Source organism: Bos indicus x Bos taurus, chromosome 7 (genome assembly GCF_003369695.1).
Source record: "Bos indicus x Bos taurus breed Angus x Brahman F1 hybrid chromosome 7, Bos_hybrid_MaternalHap_v2.0, whole genome shotgun sequence".
NCBI lineage: Eukaryota > Metazoa > Chordata > Mammalia > Artiodactyla > Bovidae > Bos > Bos indicus x Bos taurus.
The window spans coordinates 107,744,455-107,762,121 of NC_040082.1; the positions used below are offsets into that span (position 1 = coordinate 107,744,455).

Below are 17,667 nucleotides of genomic sequence, written 5' to 3' on the forward strand. Positions count from 1 at the left end.
TGTTAAAACGCTTTTTCTGAAGAGCTGGAACCCGTCTTTCTGTGGTATTCCTCACAGCTCTGTCTCCCTCTGCGGAACGCAGTTTCAGGGAGGGTAGACTTGCTTTTTGGCAGCAGCAGAAGCCCTCGGGCACTTGGCCTCAGTGAAGGGAGTGTGGTTGACAGCAGGCAGCAGGCACGAGGCATGCTGGAGCAAGGCCTGGAGCTGGGGCGGGAGACCCGGGCTCTGCTTCTCCCTGCCCTGTGTATGTCCCCGCCACATCCTTTGCCTGCCCTGGGCCTCAGGTACCCTACCTTACCTGTGCACACAGGTTGGGGCCCCAGCAGCCCCCTTAGGGAAGCCACAGGAGAAGCAGCAGGAGAAGCCACCTGCAGTATACCCACCACCAGGAGACCTGAGCGCTGGGGACCTGAGTGACCCGACCTTGGACCAGGCCGCAGTGAAGATCCAGGCGGCCTTCAAGGGTTATAAGGTCCGGAAGGAGATGCAGCAGCAGGAGGGGCCCGTGCTCCGCTGCACATTTGGGGACACTGTGGCACAGGTGGGAGACGTCCTGCATCTGGAGTGTGTCGTGTCCAGCAAGACAGATGTGCGCGCCCGCTGGCTGAAGGATGGTGTGGAACTGACGGACAGCCGGCACCACCACATTGACCAGCTTGCGGACGGCACCTGTTCTCTGCTGGTCACTAGCCTGGGGCGGGCCGACGCTGGCCGTTACACCTGTCAGGTGAGCAACAAGTTTGGCCACGTGGCCCACAGTGCCACCGTGGTGGTCAGTGGCACGGAGAGCGAGAACGAGAGCTCCTCCGGGGGTGAGCTGGATGACACCTTCCGCCGGGCCGCCCGGCGGCTGCACCGCCTCTTCCGCACGAAAGGCCCAGAGGAGGTCTCGGACGAGGAGATCTTCTTCAGCGCTGACGAGGGCAAGGCAGAGCCTGAGGAGCCTGGGGACTGGCAGACGTACCGCGAAGATGAGCACTCCATCTGCATCTGCTTTGAGACGCTGGCGGAAGCCCGCCAGGCAGCCAGCCGCTTCCAGGAAATGTTTGGCGTGTTGGGCATCAGTGTGGACGTCAGCCTGTCCGAGCTGGGACCACGCAGGGTGGAGATGCGCATTGGCAAGGTGGCACCCGCCCCTTCAGCCCCGCTGGAGCCAGTGCTGGCGGCAGAGGCTGGTGAGTCTGCAAGCTGTATGCGGGGAGGACGAGCAAAGCCAGGCTGGTGATCCAGCGTCAGCTGAAGACTCAAGGAGGTGGCTGGGCTTTAGCTTCTGGCTGTGCACAGATGCGGCCCACTGAGCTGGAAAGAGCCCTGACTTTGGGGTGAGACAAAGCTCAATTTAAATTCCAGCTCTGCCTCTTTGAGCCTCAGAGTCCTATTCTATGAAATATGTTCAGGAATACTGACTTCCTAGAGTTTAGGGATTTATTTTTTCCCCCATGAGGGTTTGAGATGTAATCTGTATAAAAGGTAGGGTCGCACATAGTCCAGTCTGAACCCTATTTCCCACTCCAGCAACTAAAGTTAATTGAAATGTCATTTCGCTGTTTACTTCTGTCTCCCTAACAGGCAACATCATTACCGTCATAATGATTACCATCATGATGATACCCTAAAGGGGGTGTCGTAAACAACCACAGCATCATTTTTCCTCTTTAATTCCGAGCTGCTTGTGTGCTTCCAATCCCAGACTGCCAGCCTTGGTCTTCCCTTTACCTCCCCTTCCTCCCCATTTCTTGTCTGCTATCTCTCTGACCTCATGGGAGCTTGGGAGGCTGGCAAAGAGAGGATTCTTGTAGAGCGTGGGGAGGAGGGGATAGCTCAGTTGACAGAGACAGAATTCTGTTTGGCCACCAGTCTATGAGCACTCACGTGAATGGGTGCCGTGCAGCATTGAATTTCTGGCAGCTGGGGTAGCTGAGGGGAGCCCAGGGCTGACGTGCTGTATGCCCTGCCCTTCTCTTCTAGCCCCGGTGTTCCTGACCGAGCTACAGAATCAGGAGGTGCTGGATGGGTACCCTGTGAGCTTTGACTGTGTGGTGACAGGCCAGCCTGTGCCCACCGTGCGGTGGTTCAAGGATGGGAGGATGCTGGAGGAGGATGACCACTACATGATCAGTGAGGATCAACAGGGTGGTCACCAGCTCATCATCACGGCTGTGGTGCCAGCAGACATGGGTGTCTACCGCTGCCTGGCCGAGAACAGTGTGGGTGTGTCCTCTACAAAGGCTGAGCTCCGAGTGGACCGTGAGTGCACATTTGGGTGTGAAGATTCAGGCAGGGCAGGGATCCTGGCAGTGAGAGGCAGTGCTGAGCTGGAGGATTCCCAGCCCAGCATTGGTCTCAGGTCAGGCAGAATTTGGGGCCGAAAAGTCTTGTGGCAGATAGAGAGTTCCCTTGGAGCCCCCCCTTGGGAGGTAAATGGGATGGGGAAGAACCTGGGAAGATTTGGAGGTACCCCATGGGCACAGTGGGTGGTTAACGGCGCTGTGGCAAAATAAGAAATATATATATTTGATCTTTGTTCCTGATTCCTGGTGGGCCCCTAGATAGCTTCAGTACGAATAAATCCATCTGATTTTTGACAAAAATCCAAAAACAAATAGAGGAAACACAGAATTTCAGATTCAAGGATGGAATTTCAAATAGTGCTGGCGTAATTTGAACAATTGTAGGCACGACTGAGCGACTTCACTTTCACTTTTCACTTTTCATGCATTGGAGACGGAAATGGCAACCCACTCCAGTGTTCTTGCCTGGAGAATCCCAGGGACAGGGGAGCCTCATGGGCTGCCGTCTATGGGGTCGCACAGAGTCAGACACGACTGAAGCGACTTAGCAGCAGCAGCAGCAGGCAAAAATATGAACACACCAAGGAAACCAGAATTGAAAGAGACACATGTACCCTAACGTTCATTGCAGCATTGTTTACGATAGCTGGGACATGGATGCAACCTAGATGTCCATCGGCAGATGAATGGATAAGGAAGTTGTGGTACATACACACAATAGAATACTACTCAGCTATAAAAAGGAACATATTTGAGTCAGTTCTGATGAGGTGGATGAACCTAGAACCTGTTATACAGAGTAAAGTCAGTCAGAAAGAGAAACACCAATATTAACGCATATATATGGAATTTAGAAAGACAGTAACGATGATCCTATATGCAGGACAGCAAAAGAGACACAGATGTAAAGAACACTTTTGGACTCTGTGGGGAAAGGCGAGGGTGGGATGATTTGAGAAAACAGCATTGAAACATGTATATTACCAAATGTGAAATAGATGACCAGTGCAAGTTTGATGCATGAAGCGGGGCACCCAAAGCCAGTGCTCTGGGACAACCCAGAGGGAGGGAGGGGGTGTTCAGGATGGGGGAAACATGTGCACCCGTGGCTGATTCACGTTGAGGTATAAAAACCATCACAATATTGTAAGTATCCTCCAATTAAAATTTACTAATTAAAAAAATAAACCAAAAATAGGAAGTTCAACCTTGTATGAAAATTACCTTAGAATGGATTACATACTTAAATGTAAAATATGAACCTATCAAACTTTTAGGGAAAACGTGGGGAGAAATCCTCAGGATCAAGGGCTAGGAAAAGACTACTTTAAGACTTCGCCCTAAAACGAAAAATTGGTAAAGTGGACCTCCTCAGACTTAAAACCATTTGCTCTGAAAACTCAAGTGTTGAGGATGAAAAGCCATGGGCTGGGGAAAAGTACCTGCATCATTTGTTGTAAAGAATATTTTCCCTTATGACATCGTCTTGGAACTCTTTTTGCCAGAAATGAATTTCCATTAAATGTATAGATTTATTTCTGACTTTCATTTCTCTTCCATTCATCCAGATGTTTGTCATTATGCCATTACTACACTGCTTTGACTATTGTAGCTTTGTATTAAGTTTTGAAACTGTGAGTCCACCAACTTGATTGTTTTGACCATCCTGAGTCTCTTGTATTTTTTAATGAATATTAGGATCAGCTTGTCAATTCCTGCAAACATAATCTCTGGCTACTTTTTATTATTTCCTTTTTATCAATGATTTTTGAGTAATCATATTTTTTGGTGCACTTGTCTTTAAGTTCCTTATCTTGCAGTTAATTGAGCTTCTTGAGTTAATGGGGCTTCCCTGGGGGCTCAGATGGTAAAGAATCTGCCTACAATGCAGGAAACCCAGGTTTGATCCCTGGGTCAAGATGATCTCCTACAGAACGGAAGGGCTACTCACTCCAGCATTCTTGGCTGGGGAATTCCATGGACAGAGGAGCCTGGTGGGCTGTACAATCCATGGGCTCGCAAAAGAGTTGGACACAACTTAGCAACTAACACTTTTAATATTTTTCATTAAGTTTGAAATTTGTGAGGCATTATTTCTTGAAATATTTTTCCTTTCCCCCTTCATTTGGGGACTTACAAATAATCGAGGCACTTGAAGTTGCACCTGTTGTTCAGTCGCTCAGTCACGTCCAACTCTTTGTAACCCCATGGACTGCAACATGCCAGGCTTCCCTGTCCTTCAGTATCTCCTGGAGTTTTCTCAGACTCATGTCCATTGAGTCAGTGATGCCATCCAACCATCTCAACCTCTGTCATCCCCTTCTCCTCCTGCCATCAATCTTTTCCAGCATCAGGGTCTTTTCCAATGAGTTGGCCCTTCGCATCAGGTGGCCACAGTATTGGAGCTTCAGCTTCAGCATCAGTCCTTCCAATGAATATTCAGGGTTGATTTCTTTTAAGATTGATGATTTGATCTCCTTGCAGTCCAAGGGACTCTGAAGAATCTTCTCCAGCAGCACAGTTCAAAAGCATCAATTCTTCTGCGCTCAGCCTTCTTTATGGTCCAACATTCACACCCATACTTGATTACTGGAGAAACTATACCTTTGACTATATGGACCTTTGTTAGCAAAATGATGTCTGCTTTTTAATATGCTGTCTAGGTTTGTCATAGTTTTTCTTCCAAGGAGCAAGCGTTTTTTAATTTCATGGCTGCAGTCACTCTCTGCAGTGATTTTGAAGCCCAAGAAAATAAAGTGTGTCACTGTTTCCATTGTTTCCCCATCTATTTGCCATGAATTGATGGGACCAGATGCCATAATCTTAAGTTTTTGAATGTTGAGTTTTAAGCCAGCTTTTTCACTCTCTTCTTTCACCTTCATCAAGAGGCTCTTTAGTTCCTCATCACTTTCTGCATATCAAAGGTTATTGATATTTTTCCTGGCAATCTTGATTCCAGTTTGTGAGTCATCCAGCCTGGCATTCCTCATGATGTACTCTGCATATATGTTAAAAAAGCAGGGTGACAATATACAGCCTTGACGTACTCCTTTCCCAATTTTGAATCATTCCGTTGTTCCATGTCCAGATCTAACTGTTGCTTCTTGACATACATACAGATTTCTCAGAAGACAGGTAAGGTGGTCTGGTATTCCCATCTTTGTAAGAATTTTCCACCATTTTTTGTGATCCACACAGTCAAAGTCTTTGACCTAGTCAGTGAGGCAGAAGTAGATGTTTTTCTGTAATTATCTTGCAGAATCTTGTGATGAATCAGCCTGGCAATGCAGGAGATGCAAGAGATGCAGGTTCACTCCCTGGGTCGGGAAAATCCCCTGGAGAAGGAAGTGGCAACACACTCCAGTTTTCTTGCCTGGGAAATGCTATGGACAGAGGAGCCTGGTGGGCTGCAGTCCATGGGTTCACAAAGAGTCATACATGACTGAGAACTGAGCACAGCTGAAGTTGTACCACAGCTTACTAATAATCCTTTTAAATTTTAAAACTCTTGTTTTCTGTGCATTTCATTTTTCATAGTTTCTATTGCTATGCTTTTACATTCACTATCTTTTTTTCTATAGTATCTAATTTGCTGTCAATCCTATCCATTGTATTGTTTATCCCTAAAAGTTCCACTTGAATCATTTTTCTTAAAAATGACTTATTTGTTTACCTTTTAGTTTTTGACTGCGCTGGGCTGTCACTGCATGTGAGCTTTCTCTGGTTGCGTGGAGCGGGAGCTGCTCTTTGTTTTGGTGTGGTGGTTTCTCTTGTTGTGGCCCACAGGCTCGAGAAGGCTGGCTCAGGAGTTGTGATGCGTAGTTTAGTTGCTCTGCAGAATGTGGGAGCTTCCTGTATCAGGGATCTAACCCATGTCTGCTGCATTGGTGGGTAGATTCTTAAGCACTAGACCACTGTGGAAGCCACCCTACTTGAATCTTTTTGATATGTTCTAGAGAGGAGCCCAGCAGGCTCCAGTCCATAGGGTCGCTAAGAGTCGGGCTCGATTGATCGACTTCACTTTCACTTTTCACTTTCATGCATTGGAGAAGGAAATGGCAACCCACTCCAGTGTTCTTGCCTGAAGAATCCCAGGGACAGAGGAGCCTAGTGGGCTGCCGTCTATGGGGTCGCACAGAGTCAGACACGACTGAAGCGACTTAGCAGTAGCAGCAGCAGATCTCATCTTAACTTCTTGAACACATGGAAGACAGTTCTATTGCTTGTGTGAATCTCCTTCTCTCTCAGTTCTAACATCTGTGTCAAGTCTGAGTTGGTTTCAACTGACAGATTATTCTACATGTTATAGGTTGTGTGTTTTCTGACTCCTTGTATGTCTTGACAGTCTTGCCTGAATGCCTGACAGTGTGAATTTAACCCCATTGGGAGGTGAGTATTTTGTGTTTCTGCATGTCTTCTTGAGTAATACAGTGAGTTACTTGGAAGCAGCTGGATCCTTTTGGATATGCCTTGTGTGATTTGTTAGGTGGGGCCAAGGCAGTGCTCAGTCCAAGGCTGACTGTCTTTGTCTGCTGAAGTAAGTTTTCCTGAGCACTCTACCTGATGCCTATGAATTATGAAAGTGCCCAATCTGCCTGTAGACAGACATTATTTCAGCCCTTGTGCTCCTGTGGCCCTGTCTTCTCTGGCCCTTTCAGATGGCTCTCCTGTATGCATGTACCAATTGGTGCTCTGGAGGGGGCCCTCTCTCTGCACAGCTTTCTCTTCTCTGATTTTCTGTTCCATAGACAAAGACTGCCTTTGTCTCTCAGGACATCAGCTCTTGTTTCCTCTACTCAGGATCTGCTTGGCTCTGCCTCAGTTTCCCCTTCATGTAAACTTCAGGCAGTAAGCTGGGGCAATTATAGGGCCCACTGTTGTTTCCTGAGGCTTCCCTCATAGCTCAGTTAGTAAAGAATCTGCCTGCATTCCTGTCTCTAACAGATCACTGTCCTTCACTTGCATAATTCCTGTGATTTGAAAACCATTCTGCTCATTCTGTATCCAGTTCTAACCTGTGGGTATTTTCTCTCCCACAAAAAGAAATTCTCTGAGACACCAGATGAGTGTCCTATCAGTTCAGTTCAGTTCAGTCACTCAGTCATGTCCGACTCTTTGCGACCCCATGAGTCACAGCACACCAGGCCTCCCTATCCATCACCAACTTCCGGAGTTTACTCAGACTCACGTCCATCGAGTCAGTGATGCCATCCAACTATCTCATCCTCTGTCGTCCCCTTCTCCTCCTGCCCCCAATCCCTCCCAGCATCAGAGTCTTTTCCAATGAGTCAACTTTTTGCATGAGGTGGCCAAAGTACTGGAGTTTCAGCTTTAGCATCATTCCTTCCAAAGAAATCCCGGGGCTGATCTCCTTCAGAATGGACTGGTTGGATCTCCTTGCAGTCCAAGGGACTCTCAAGAGTCTTCTCCAACACCACAGTTCAAAAGCATCAATTCTTCGGCCCTCAGCTTTCTTCACAGTCCTACTTTCACATCCATACATGACCACAGGAAAAACCATAGCCTTGACTAGATGAACCTTTGTTGGCAAAGTAATGTCTCTGCTTTTGAATATGCTATCTAGGTTGGTCATAACTTTCCTTCCAAGGAGTAAGCGTCTTTTAATTTCTTGGCTGCAGTCACCATCTGCAGTGATTTTGGAGCCCCAAAAAGTAAAGTCTAACACTGTTTCCACTGTTTCCCCATCTATTTGCCATGAAGTGAAGGGACTGGATGCCATGATCTTAGTTTTTTGAATGCTGAGTTTTAAACCAGTTTTTTTCACTCTCCTCGCTCACCTTCATCAAGAAGCTCTTTAGTTCTTCTTCACTTTCTGCCATAAGGGTGGTGTCATCTGCATATCTGAGGTTATTGATATTTCTCTCGGCAATCTTGATTCCAGCTTGTGCTTCTTCCAGCCCAGCATTTCTCAAGATGTACTCTGCATGTAAGTTAAATAACCAGAGTGACAATATACAGCCTTGACGTACTCCTTTTCCTATTTGGAACCAGTCTGTTGTTGCATGTCCAGTTCTAACTGTTGCTTCCTGACCTGCATACAAATTTCTCAAGAGGCAGGTCAGGTGGTCTGGAGTGTCCTATAGTTTAACTCAATTCTGATCCCATCTTCCCAGAGATAGCATCAGATCCCATAGGCTAAGGGCTCACTCCCACAAAGCTGCCTCTCACCACTTCAGATATCAGCTGCAAGTCCAGGTTGTCACCTGTGCTTCTGCCCAATATGCTATAAATTAGAGGTTCCGGTGATTCGTTCCTTGGATTTGATTAATTTGCTAAAGTGGTTCATAGAACTCAGAGAAGGATGTTACTTACTACGTTAGCAGTGTATTATAAAAGGATATAACTTAGAAACAGCCAGATGGAAGAGATGTGTAGGCCAGGCAGGTGGGAACGGCCCAGGTCGAGCTTGCCACTCTCCCCTGATCGTGTGCTCACCAATGGGAAAGCTCTCTGAACCCTATTCTCTTGGGTTTTTATGGAGGTTTCATTATACAGACACACTGATTACATCATTGACCATTGGTGATTGAATTAAATCTCCAGCCCTTCTCTCCTTCCTGATGGTCAGAGGTTCCCAAACTTCTAATCCTGTGGTTGGTTACCCTGGCTTATGGAAGAATCACCACATCCTTAGGGGCTTTCAGAAAAAAAATCACATCATTAATGTAAAATCCAAATCTACCTAAAGAAAAAAAAGACCTATATATAAAAACTATAAAACACTGACGAAAGAAATAAAAAATGACACAAATAGATGGAGAAATATACCATGTTCATGGATCAGAAGAATCAATATAGTGAAAATGAGTATACTACCCAAAGCAATCTATAGATTCAATGCAATCCCTATCAAGCTACCAATGGTATTTTTCAGAGAACTAGAACAAATAATTTCACAATTTTTGTGGAAATACAAAAAACCTTGAATAGCCAAAGCAATCTTGAGAAAGAAGAATGGAACTGGAGGAATCAACCTGCCTGACTTCAGGCTGTACTACAAAGCCACAGTTATCAAGACAGTATGGTACTGGCACAAAGACAGAAATATAGATCAATGGAACAAAACAGAAAGCCCAGAGATAGATCCACGCACCTATGGACACCTTATCTTTGACAAAGGAGGCAAGAATATACAATGGAGAAAAGACAATCTCTTTAACAAGTGGTGCTGGGAAAACTGGTCAACCACTTGTAAAAGAATGAAGCTAGAACACTTTCTAACACCATACACAAAAATAAACTCGAAAAGGATTAAAGATCTACATGTAAGACCAGAAACTATAAAACTCCTAGAGGAGAACATAGGCAAAACACTCTCCGACATAAATCACAGCAGGATCCTCTATGACCCATCTCCCAGAGTAATGGAAATAAAAGCAAAAATAAACAAATGGGACCTAATTCAACTTAAAGATTTTTGCACAATGAAGGAAACTATAGCAAGGTGAAAAGACAGCCTTCAGAATGGGAGAAAATAATAGCAAATGAAGCAAGTGACTAAGAATTAATCTCAAAAATATTCAAGCAGCTCCTGCAGCTCAATTCCAGAAAAGTAAATGACCCAATCAAAAAATGGGCCAAAGAACTAAACAGACATTTCTCCAAAGAAAACATGCAGGTGGCTAACAAACACATGAAAAGATGCTCAACATCACTCATTATCAGAGAAATGCAAATCAAACCCACAATGAGGTACCATTTCATGCCAGTCAGAACGGCTGCTATCCAAAAGTCTACAAACAATAAATGCTGGAGAGGGTGCAGAGAAAAGGGAGCACTCTTACACTGTTGTTGGAATGAAAACTGGTACAGCTACTATGGAGAACAGTGTGGAGATTCCTTTAAAAAAGTGGAAATAGAACTGCCGTATGACCCAGCAATCCCACTTCTGGGCATACACACCGAGGAAACCATAACTGAAAGAGACACATGTACCCCAGTGTTCATCGCAGCACTGTTTACAGTAGCCAGAACATGGAAGCAACCTAGATAGATGTCCATCAGCAGACAAATGGATAAGAAAGCTGTGGTTCATAATGGAATATTACAGCTATTTAAAAGAATGCATTTGAATCAATTCTAATGAGGTGGATGTAACTGGAGCCTATTATATAGAGTGAAGTAAGTCAGAAAGAAAAACACCAATACAGTATACTACCGCATATATATGGAATTTAGAAAGATGGTAACGATGACCTTATATGCAAGACAGCAAAAGAGACACAGATGTAAACAGACTTTTGGACTCTGTGGGAGAGGGCAAGGGTGGGATGATTTGAGAGAATAGCATTGAAACATGTATTAATATATGTTATGTAATGATATGTGAAACAGATCGCCAGTCCAGGTTCAATGCATGAGACAGGGTGCTCAGGGCTGGTGCACTGGGATGACCCTGAGGGATGGGATGGGAAGGGAGGTGGGGGGGAGGGTCAGGAGGGGAACACATGTACACCCAAGGCTGATTCATATCAATGTATGGCAAAAACCACCACAATATTGTAAAGTACTTAGCCTCCAATTAAAATAAATTAGAAAAAAAAATCCCCACCTCTACGCCTGTCCAGTTAGGAAATTCCAAGTGTATAGGAACTCTGAGTCAGGAACAGGAGGAAGACCAAACTTCTGTTTCTTATTATAAATCACTGCATCACAGCCATTATTTTCTTTATTGTGTTTGTTTTCCTTTGGTTGTTTTGGGGGTGGGTATCTTATTTCAGGCTGTTATAACAAAGTCCCATAGACGGGGCAGCACTGCCTGAAATTATGGAAACGGAAGGGTCCTGGTGACAGTCCTCTTCCAAGTTGCCAACAGCTGTCTTCTCTCTGTGTTCTCATGTGGGGGAAGGGAGAAGGGGTCCCTTCTTATTAGGGCACTAATCCCATTCATGGGGCTCCACCCTTATGACCTCATCTAAGCCTGATCACCTTGAAAAGGTCCCACCTTCAGACACCATCCTGGTAGGAGTATGGACTTGAACATATGAATCTGGGGGGCGGATACAGCACTCAGGCTGCAGCAGAGGATAAATTTAGCCCTTATTCTCCACTGTGGCTCTAAGAGGAAACCAGCTGCTGGTTTTGAGACCTGGGTCACCCTTGTTCCTTAGTTGGTTGGAACTAAGGAGTGAACTAAGTTAATTGCCACTGTCTGCTATTATGAAGCCCAGTATTGATAATTTGTTGGGTCTTGAAGTCAGTTTCAGGCCTGGAAACATGGGCTGGTAAGCAGCCTGGGGACAGGGAGGGGCCGCAGGTAGCCGCGTCCCCCGTTCCTTCTGACTCAGAAGTGCAGAAGTGTGAGTGTCCCCTGGGAGTGGCTGCATAGTGAGAATCGGGTGCCCTCTGGGGGTGGGGCTCGTGCCTGGGAAGAAGATGAGGCTCAGGCCTTGCTTCAGCCCCACCCTTCATCCGCAGTGACCAGCACCGACTATGACACTGCTGCGGACGCCACGGAGACCTCGTCCTACTTCAGTGCCCAGGGCTACTTGTCCAGGTAGAGGGCCAGGCAGAGGCGGGCAGCGCCCAGTGGGCTGGTGGTCCCGGGTCCTTGCGGGGGTGGCAGTGGTGGCTTGGACTGACAGCATCCCAGGTGTGGTGGCTTCAGCCAGCCCACCGTACCCTCCACCAGCACAGAGGAGAACTCAGGACTGACCCACCCCAACCCCACACCCCTCCTGTCCCGGAGCCCTCACTCGTCCTCCTCACGGCTTCCACTTTTTTGTTCTCCCCGCCAGCCGGGAACAAGAGGGTACAGAGTCTACCTCAGAGGAGGGGCAGCTGCCCCAGGTGGTGGAAGAGCTGAAGGACCTGCAGGTGGCCCCCGGCACGCGGCTGGCCAAGTTCCAGCTCAAGGTGAAAGGTGAGCGGGAGAGGGACGGAGGGCATGGCGCTGTCCCCTGCCAAGCCACGGTTGCATGGTCACCGATGACCCCCGGGCTCTCTGAGGACCTGTGGAGGGCACGGTGCCCACTGGGCTGGGGCCCTGCACTCACCACTCCCCCTGTGGCCTCAGGCTACCCCACACCTCGACTCTACTGGTTCAAAGACGGGCAACCCCTGACCGCATCTGCACACATACGTATGGCGGACAGGAAGATGCTCCACACTCTGGAGGTTGTCTCTGTCACCAGCGAGGATGCAGGGCAGTACTCGGCCTACATCAGCAACACCGTGGGTGCTGCTTACTCCTCTGCTCGGCTCCTGGTCCGAGGTGAGTGCCCAGTGATGTGGCAGGGCCTGGCGTCCACACCTGGGTTGCTGTGGCAGGCCTGAAGCCAGGACCCAGTGGTCACTGCCCCTGTGTACAGAAGTCACAGGTGCCCAGAAACTGCTTCCCAGAGAGTGTGTGCCCCTAAGAGTTGAAGTGTGTGTGTGTGAAAGTGCTAGTCGTTCAGTCATGTCCGACCCTCTGTGACCCCACGGACTGCAGTCCACCAGGCTGCTCTGGCCGTGGAAGTTTCCATTCAAGAATACTGGAGGGGGTAGCCTTTCCCTTCTACAGGGGATCTTTTCAACCCAGGGATTGAACTCAGGTCTCTTGCATTGCAGACAGATTCTTTACTGTCTGAGCCACCAGGGAAGCTGAGAGGGCAAGGGGCCCATGAAATCTGACTAGCTAGAAGGCTAGTTAGCTGGTGGAGTTGTCCCAGGCGAGCGTGGGGCCTTCAGTAGACTCTGGGGAGGAAGAGGCACATAGTAATTTTAGAAGTAGAAGTCTGAACTTCCTTACTTTTCCAAGTTGTGAGCACTGAAAGGTGATTCCCGGGCTTACCCAAGTCTGCGCTGGTCTAGGGAGCCAACATTGCCTGTGGCTTGGCTTCAGTGTGACTTTTTGAGCAGACCTCTTCCTGTGTTGGTTTCAGTGCCGTGCCCCGACCCCTGGGCTGACATGGGGTAGCATTGCATCTGGTCCGTGGGGCCTGAGTGCGAATCCCAGGTCTGCATGGCCAGCCAGGTTTAGGAAAGGTGCTGTGTGTGGTGTGTGGAAGTGGGTGGGCCCCCCCCTGGGTGAGGCTCCCCCTTGAGACTCCCACCCTGATAGGCAGGCTTGTTCAGGGGAGCGGGCACCTTGGTGCTATAGATCTGACTTGTGTGCTTTTTTCAGGCCCCGATGAACCAGAAGAGAAGCCAGCATTAGGTGAGCTGAATCCAGAGGGCAGAGAGAGGGAGGCCCTGGGCATAGATTCAGTGAGGGAGTGTGAGGGGGAGTTGTGGAATTCCCATGCGGAACTAGGGATCTGTGTTGTTGACCACCAGTGCCCTGTGTCTTTCCAGATGCACGCCAGCAGCTGGTCCCACCCCGGTTCCTGGAGAAATTCACCTCCAAGAAGGTGAAAAAAGGTTCCAGCATCACTTTCTCCGTGAAGGTGGAAGGTAGGCGGTCCCGCTTCCCTGCCCCCACACACAACCCTTCTAGAGAGGCTGGGAGGTGAGCCGCCCTCCTGGTGTGGGGAAGGGCCGTCCACCGTGCACTCCTGCCCACAGGAAGCCCACCGCCGGCTGTGCACTGGCTGCGAGAGGAAGCGGAGCAGGGTGTGCTGTGGATCAGCCACCACACGCCAGGCTACACGGTGGCCAGCTCTGCCCAGCAGCACAGCCTGGTCCTGCTGGACGTGGGCCGACAGCACCAGGGCACCTACACCTGCATCGCCTCCAACGCCGCCGGCCAGGCCCTCTGCTCCGCAGGCTTGCACGTCTCTGGCCGTGAGTGGGCATGGGAACCGGGGCAGAGTGGGCAGCGTGCCGCCTCCGAGCTCCTGGGCCAGTCCCTACCCGCTATCCCTTGGGCTCTGCTCAGCTAGACCCTCCTAGAAGCCCCCACCACCCCGAGTGGTTTCTTCCCGGGCCTCTCAGCTCCTCCGAGGGCTGGTGAATCAAGTGCACACTGCTTCCATTTCCTGCCACTGGTGGGGTGACTGTGGACAAGTTGGGGCAGCGGGCACAGGCTTCCTTGGGGCCCCAGGGGACAGGGCCCCTGGTGGGTGGTCCAGGCATCACTGGCAGGGGTGCTGGCCAGAATCCGCACTCAAGGGTGTGTGGTGTCATTCCGGGGGCTCACCCTGTTCTCCCGACAGTGCCTAAGGAGGCGGGGGCCACGGAGGAGCAGCCCGAGGTGAAGGAGGCCCTCATCTCCACCTTCCTGCAGGGGTGAGTGAGGGGCTGCTCCAGAGCCAGGGTCAGCAGAGAGGGCCCGAGAATGTGGGCCCTAAGGGTGCAGGTCCTGGGAGTGGGGGGTGGTGCCACCACTGGGGAGGAGCCCCATCCTGCACCCCCACCCAGCTCTGTTCTGCTGGGGTCGTGGGGCTCGGCTCCCCACTGGAGAGGAGTCCTTCCCCAGGACCCTGACTGTGGTGTCTAGCCCCACGGCCCCCAGACCCTCCTTTCTGTCAGGCTCCTCAGGGTATCTCCTCCCCGTCTAGGACCCAAGCTGTTGCTGCACAGATGTCAGAACCTGCAACTTTCACAGACCTTGCTGGGCAGAAGAAAGGTACGAGCAGGGTGGGCACACATCTGTGCAGGGGGGGCGGGGGCATGCAGGAGGCTGCTCGGCGGGCCGCCCCCGGACTGTGGGGCTCCTCCGGACTGTGTGGCCCTAGGAACACCGCTGGCCCAGTGAGGCCGGGGCTCCCTGCCCTCTTGTGGACCCAATTCTGACCTGCGCAGGGCTCCAGCACCTTGGCGTGTTTTAAACTTGTATTTTATGGAAAATACTGAGTCTGCACAGAAGTTGGGAGGAAGGAGCCCTGCATCCCGCACGCCCACTGCCTGTAGGATCACTCTTCACTGACTTGCTTCGTTAATCTACCCACTCCTCCCTTTCCTGTGCTGCCTACCATTGGTCATCCTCATTGCCCCTTAACCCCAACACCTCTGCTGACCCATCAGCCCCGCAAAGGATCCCGTGTCCATCAAGGTCAACCTGAACCTGCCAGGGTTCTGGCCCCCCAGCCCTTGAACCCACTGCCTTTAGTGTCCAGAACCTGTCCTCGTATTATACTGCCTGGCGGGGCTCCCTCTGATCTCTGTCCCTCCCGAGCCCCTTCCCAGACCAAAGGCCAAGTGGACAACAGGAGTAAAAGTGGCACGGACCCCCCCGGGGAACCCCTCAGCTCCAAGCTCCAAGCCTAGCCTGACCACTTGCTCAGCTTTGCGCTCAGCTCCCCTGCACCCACCGCCCTCCACTTTGCAGGCTGCCTGCTGCCCTCTGAATGCCTGCTCTCCCTCCAGCCACCTACTGCCTCCACAGCCCAGACCCTGCTTCCCCAAGTTCATGGTCCCCTAAATCACACCTTGGCTCAGATGCTTTTGAGCCAAAGAGACCCCTAGTCATGGTCAGAATTTCTCGCTTCTGGCAGTGCTGGCCCAGCTCTGTGTGTCTGTCGGCACTTCTGACCCCAAGCCCAGGATGGGTCTGGGGGCAGGTGTTCAGGCACGTCTGTGGAGCACACAGCTGGCTGAACCAAGCTCTGGCCCCCAGCAGAGCTCCTGGCAGCAGAGGCCCGTAGCCACCTGTCCTTGGCCGAGGTGGGCACGGAGGAGTTCCTGAAGAAGCTCACTTCGCAGATCACAGAGATGGTGTCGGCCAAGATCACACAGGGTAAGGCTGGCTGATGATGGAGCAAGCTCCAGTGGAGGCCGAGACCGCACCCCCAGGCTGGGCCCTCCCCACCCACATGCCCTGGAGACCTGGGGGAGACGGCCGGTCGGGCAGGCCCTTTGAGGGCCTCACATGTCTTGTGTCCCTCAGCAAAGCTGCAGGTGCCTGGAGTTGACAGTGACGAGGAATCGAAGACGCCATCCGCATCCCCCCGGCACGGCCGTTCACGCCCGTCTTCCAGTGTCCAGGAGTCGTCCTCAGAGTCCGAGGACGGGGACTCCCGAGGAGAGGTGTGTGGGCAGGCGAGGGGTGGGGGAAGGGGAGGTGAGAGCCTGGGGCAGGGTACAGGTCCAAGCTGGTACAGGGGGAAAGGAGGTGTGGGGAACACCTGTGCATGGCCAGCATCGCCACCCTGACTCAGGACACGCCCAGAGCCCCGCAGACTCCTCCTGATCCCTTTGGAGCAGGCTGCCTGCACCCCTGAAAGGAGCTCCCTACCCGGACCTGGGTCAGGCCTGTTCTAGAGCTTCAGAGAATCTCAGGATGGCTGTGTCTTCTCCACTGAATCCTCAGGGCCTTGTAGCCTGAGGCATTGGGAGGCCCATCGGGCCTCTCCCAGCCCCGCTCCCCTCTGCTGTCTGCACGGGGTCCCTGGGACCTTGGGAGACCTGGCTGGCCCCAGCGCAGGCCCGACACAGCAGCTCCTCCCTCTCACCTGCAGATCTTTGACATCTATGTGGTCACGGCTGACTACCTGCCCCTGGGGGCTGAGCAGGATGCCATCTTGCTGCGGGAGGGCCAGTATGTGGAGGTCCTGGACTCTGCCCACCCTCTGCGCTGGCTCGTGCGCACCAAACCCACCAAAAACAGCCCCTCTCGGCAGGGCTGGGTGTCCCCTGCCTACCTGGACAAGCGGCTCAAGGTAACTAGGTGGCTGGAGGGGTGGTCCTGGGGTCGCAGGCAGGAGCCTGACCCTCGAAGGGCAGGCCAGTGCTTAGGCTGCCTGTGACTCCACCCTGTTTCGCACCAGCTGTCTCCTGAGTGGGGGCCAGCAGAGGCCCCTGAGTTCCCTGGGGAGGCTTTGTCAGAGGACGAGTACAAGACGAGGCTGAGGTGAGGGCCCCCAGACAGGTGCTGTGGGAAGGTGGGTTTCTATGGGGGAGCTCTGAGATGCTAATTTCCTATGGTGGGGCTGTCGGGTGGGGGTGGGGGTGCCTTCCCTCCGTTGTCTGGCCTGGCCCATTCTGAAAGTGGTCAGCACAGTGCATGCGACTTGGAAGTGCCCTGTTGAGCAGCTGACTCCTGGGTCTCCCCTTCACGGCTGTCGCCCTGCCAGTGCCATCATCCGGGACCTGCTGAGCTCAGAGCAGTCCTTTGTGGGCGAGCTGCAGTTCCTGCAGAGCCACCACATGCAGTACCTGGACCGCTGCCCCCATGTGCCCGCAGCCGTGGCCAGCCAGAAGGCAGTCATCTTCAGAAACGTGCAGGACATCGGCCACTTCCACAGCAGGTGGGCCTGGAGGCGTTTCCTTTGGTCTGTATGTGTGTACATGCGTGTACATGTGTGCGTGCTCAGACACAGATACATGTGTGCACACAGCAGTCACGCGTGCACAAGACACACTCACGTGGATGCTCACACTTGCACACATGTGTACTGGCAGGCCTGGGCCTCAGGGGAGTGGGCAGGGGTTGAAAAGAGACAGAACCTTGGATGACTTGATTGACCCATTGGTGCACCATAGCCATGCCCAA

The 17,667-nt window shown here is 51.2% G+C and overlaps 1 protein-coding gene across 50 annotated transcripts in view; it reads left to right on the forward strand.

Moving 5' to 3' along the window:
* OBSCN (obscurin, cytoskeletal calmodulin and titin-interacting RhoGEF) overlaps positions 1 to 17,667 on the forward strand; it is a 229,285-nt gene that overhangs the window by 177,317 nt on the left and 34,301 nt on the right. For 49 of the 50 annotated variants that reach the window (XM_027548670.1, XM_027548672.1, XM_027548699.1 and 46 more), the window contains 15 exons: positions 311 to 1,175; positions 1,969 to 2,247; positions 11,730 to 11,808; positions 12,050 to 12,174; positions 12,328 to 12,525; positions 13,420 to 13,452; positions 13,590 to 13,688; positions 13,800 to 14,018; positions 14,390 to 14,462; positions 14,735 to 14,802; positions 15,793 to 15,912; positions 16,063 to 16,202; positions 16,634 to 16,834; positions 16,943 to 17,025; positions 17,249 to 17,422. In XM_027548670.1, the coding sequence (XP_027404471.1) occupies positions 311 to 1,175; positions 1,969 to 2,247; positions 11,730 to 11,808; positions 12,050 to 12,174; positions 12,328 to 12,525; positions 13,420 to 13,452; positions 13,590 to 13,688; positions 13,800 to 14,018; positions 14,390 to 14,462; positions 14,735 to 14,802; positions 15,793 to 15,912; positions 16,063 to 16,202; positions 16,634 to 16,834; positions 16,943 to 17,025; positions 17,249 to 17,422 (2,756 nt within the window). The remainder of the gene's footprint in view (positions 1 to 310; positions 1,176 to 1,968; positions 2,248 to 11,729; positions 11,809 to 12,049; positions 12,175 to 12,327; positions 12,526 to 13,419; positions 13,453 to 13,589; positions 13,689 to 13,799; positions 14,019 to 14,389; positions 14,463 to 14,734; positions 14,803 to 15,792; positions 15,913 to 16,062; positions 16,203 to 16,633; positions 16,835 to 16,942; positions 17,026 to 17,248; positions 17,423 to 17,667) is intronic. The other variant, XM_027548671.1, reaches the window with a different exon arrangement.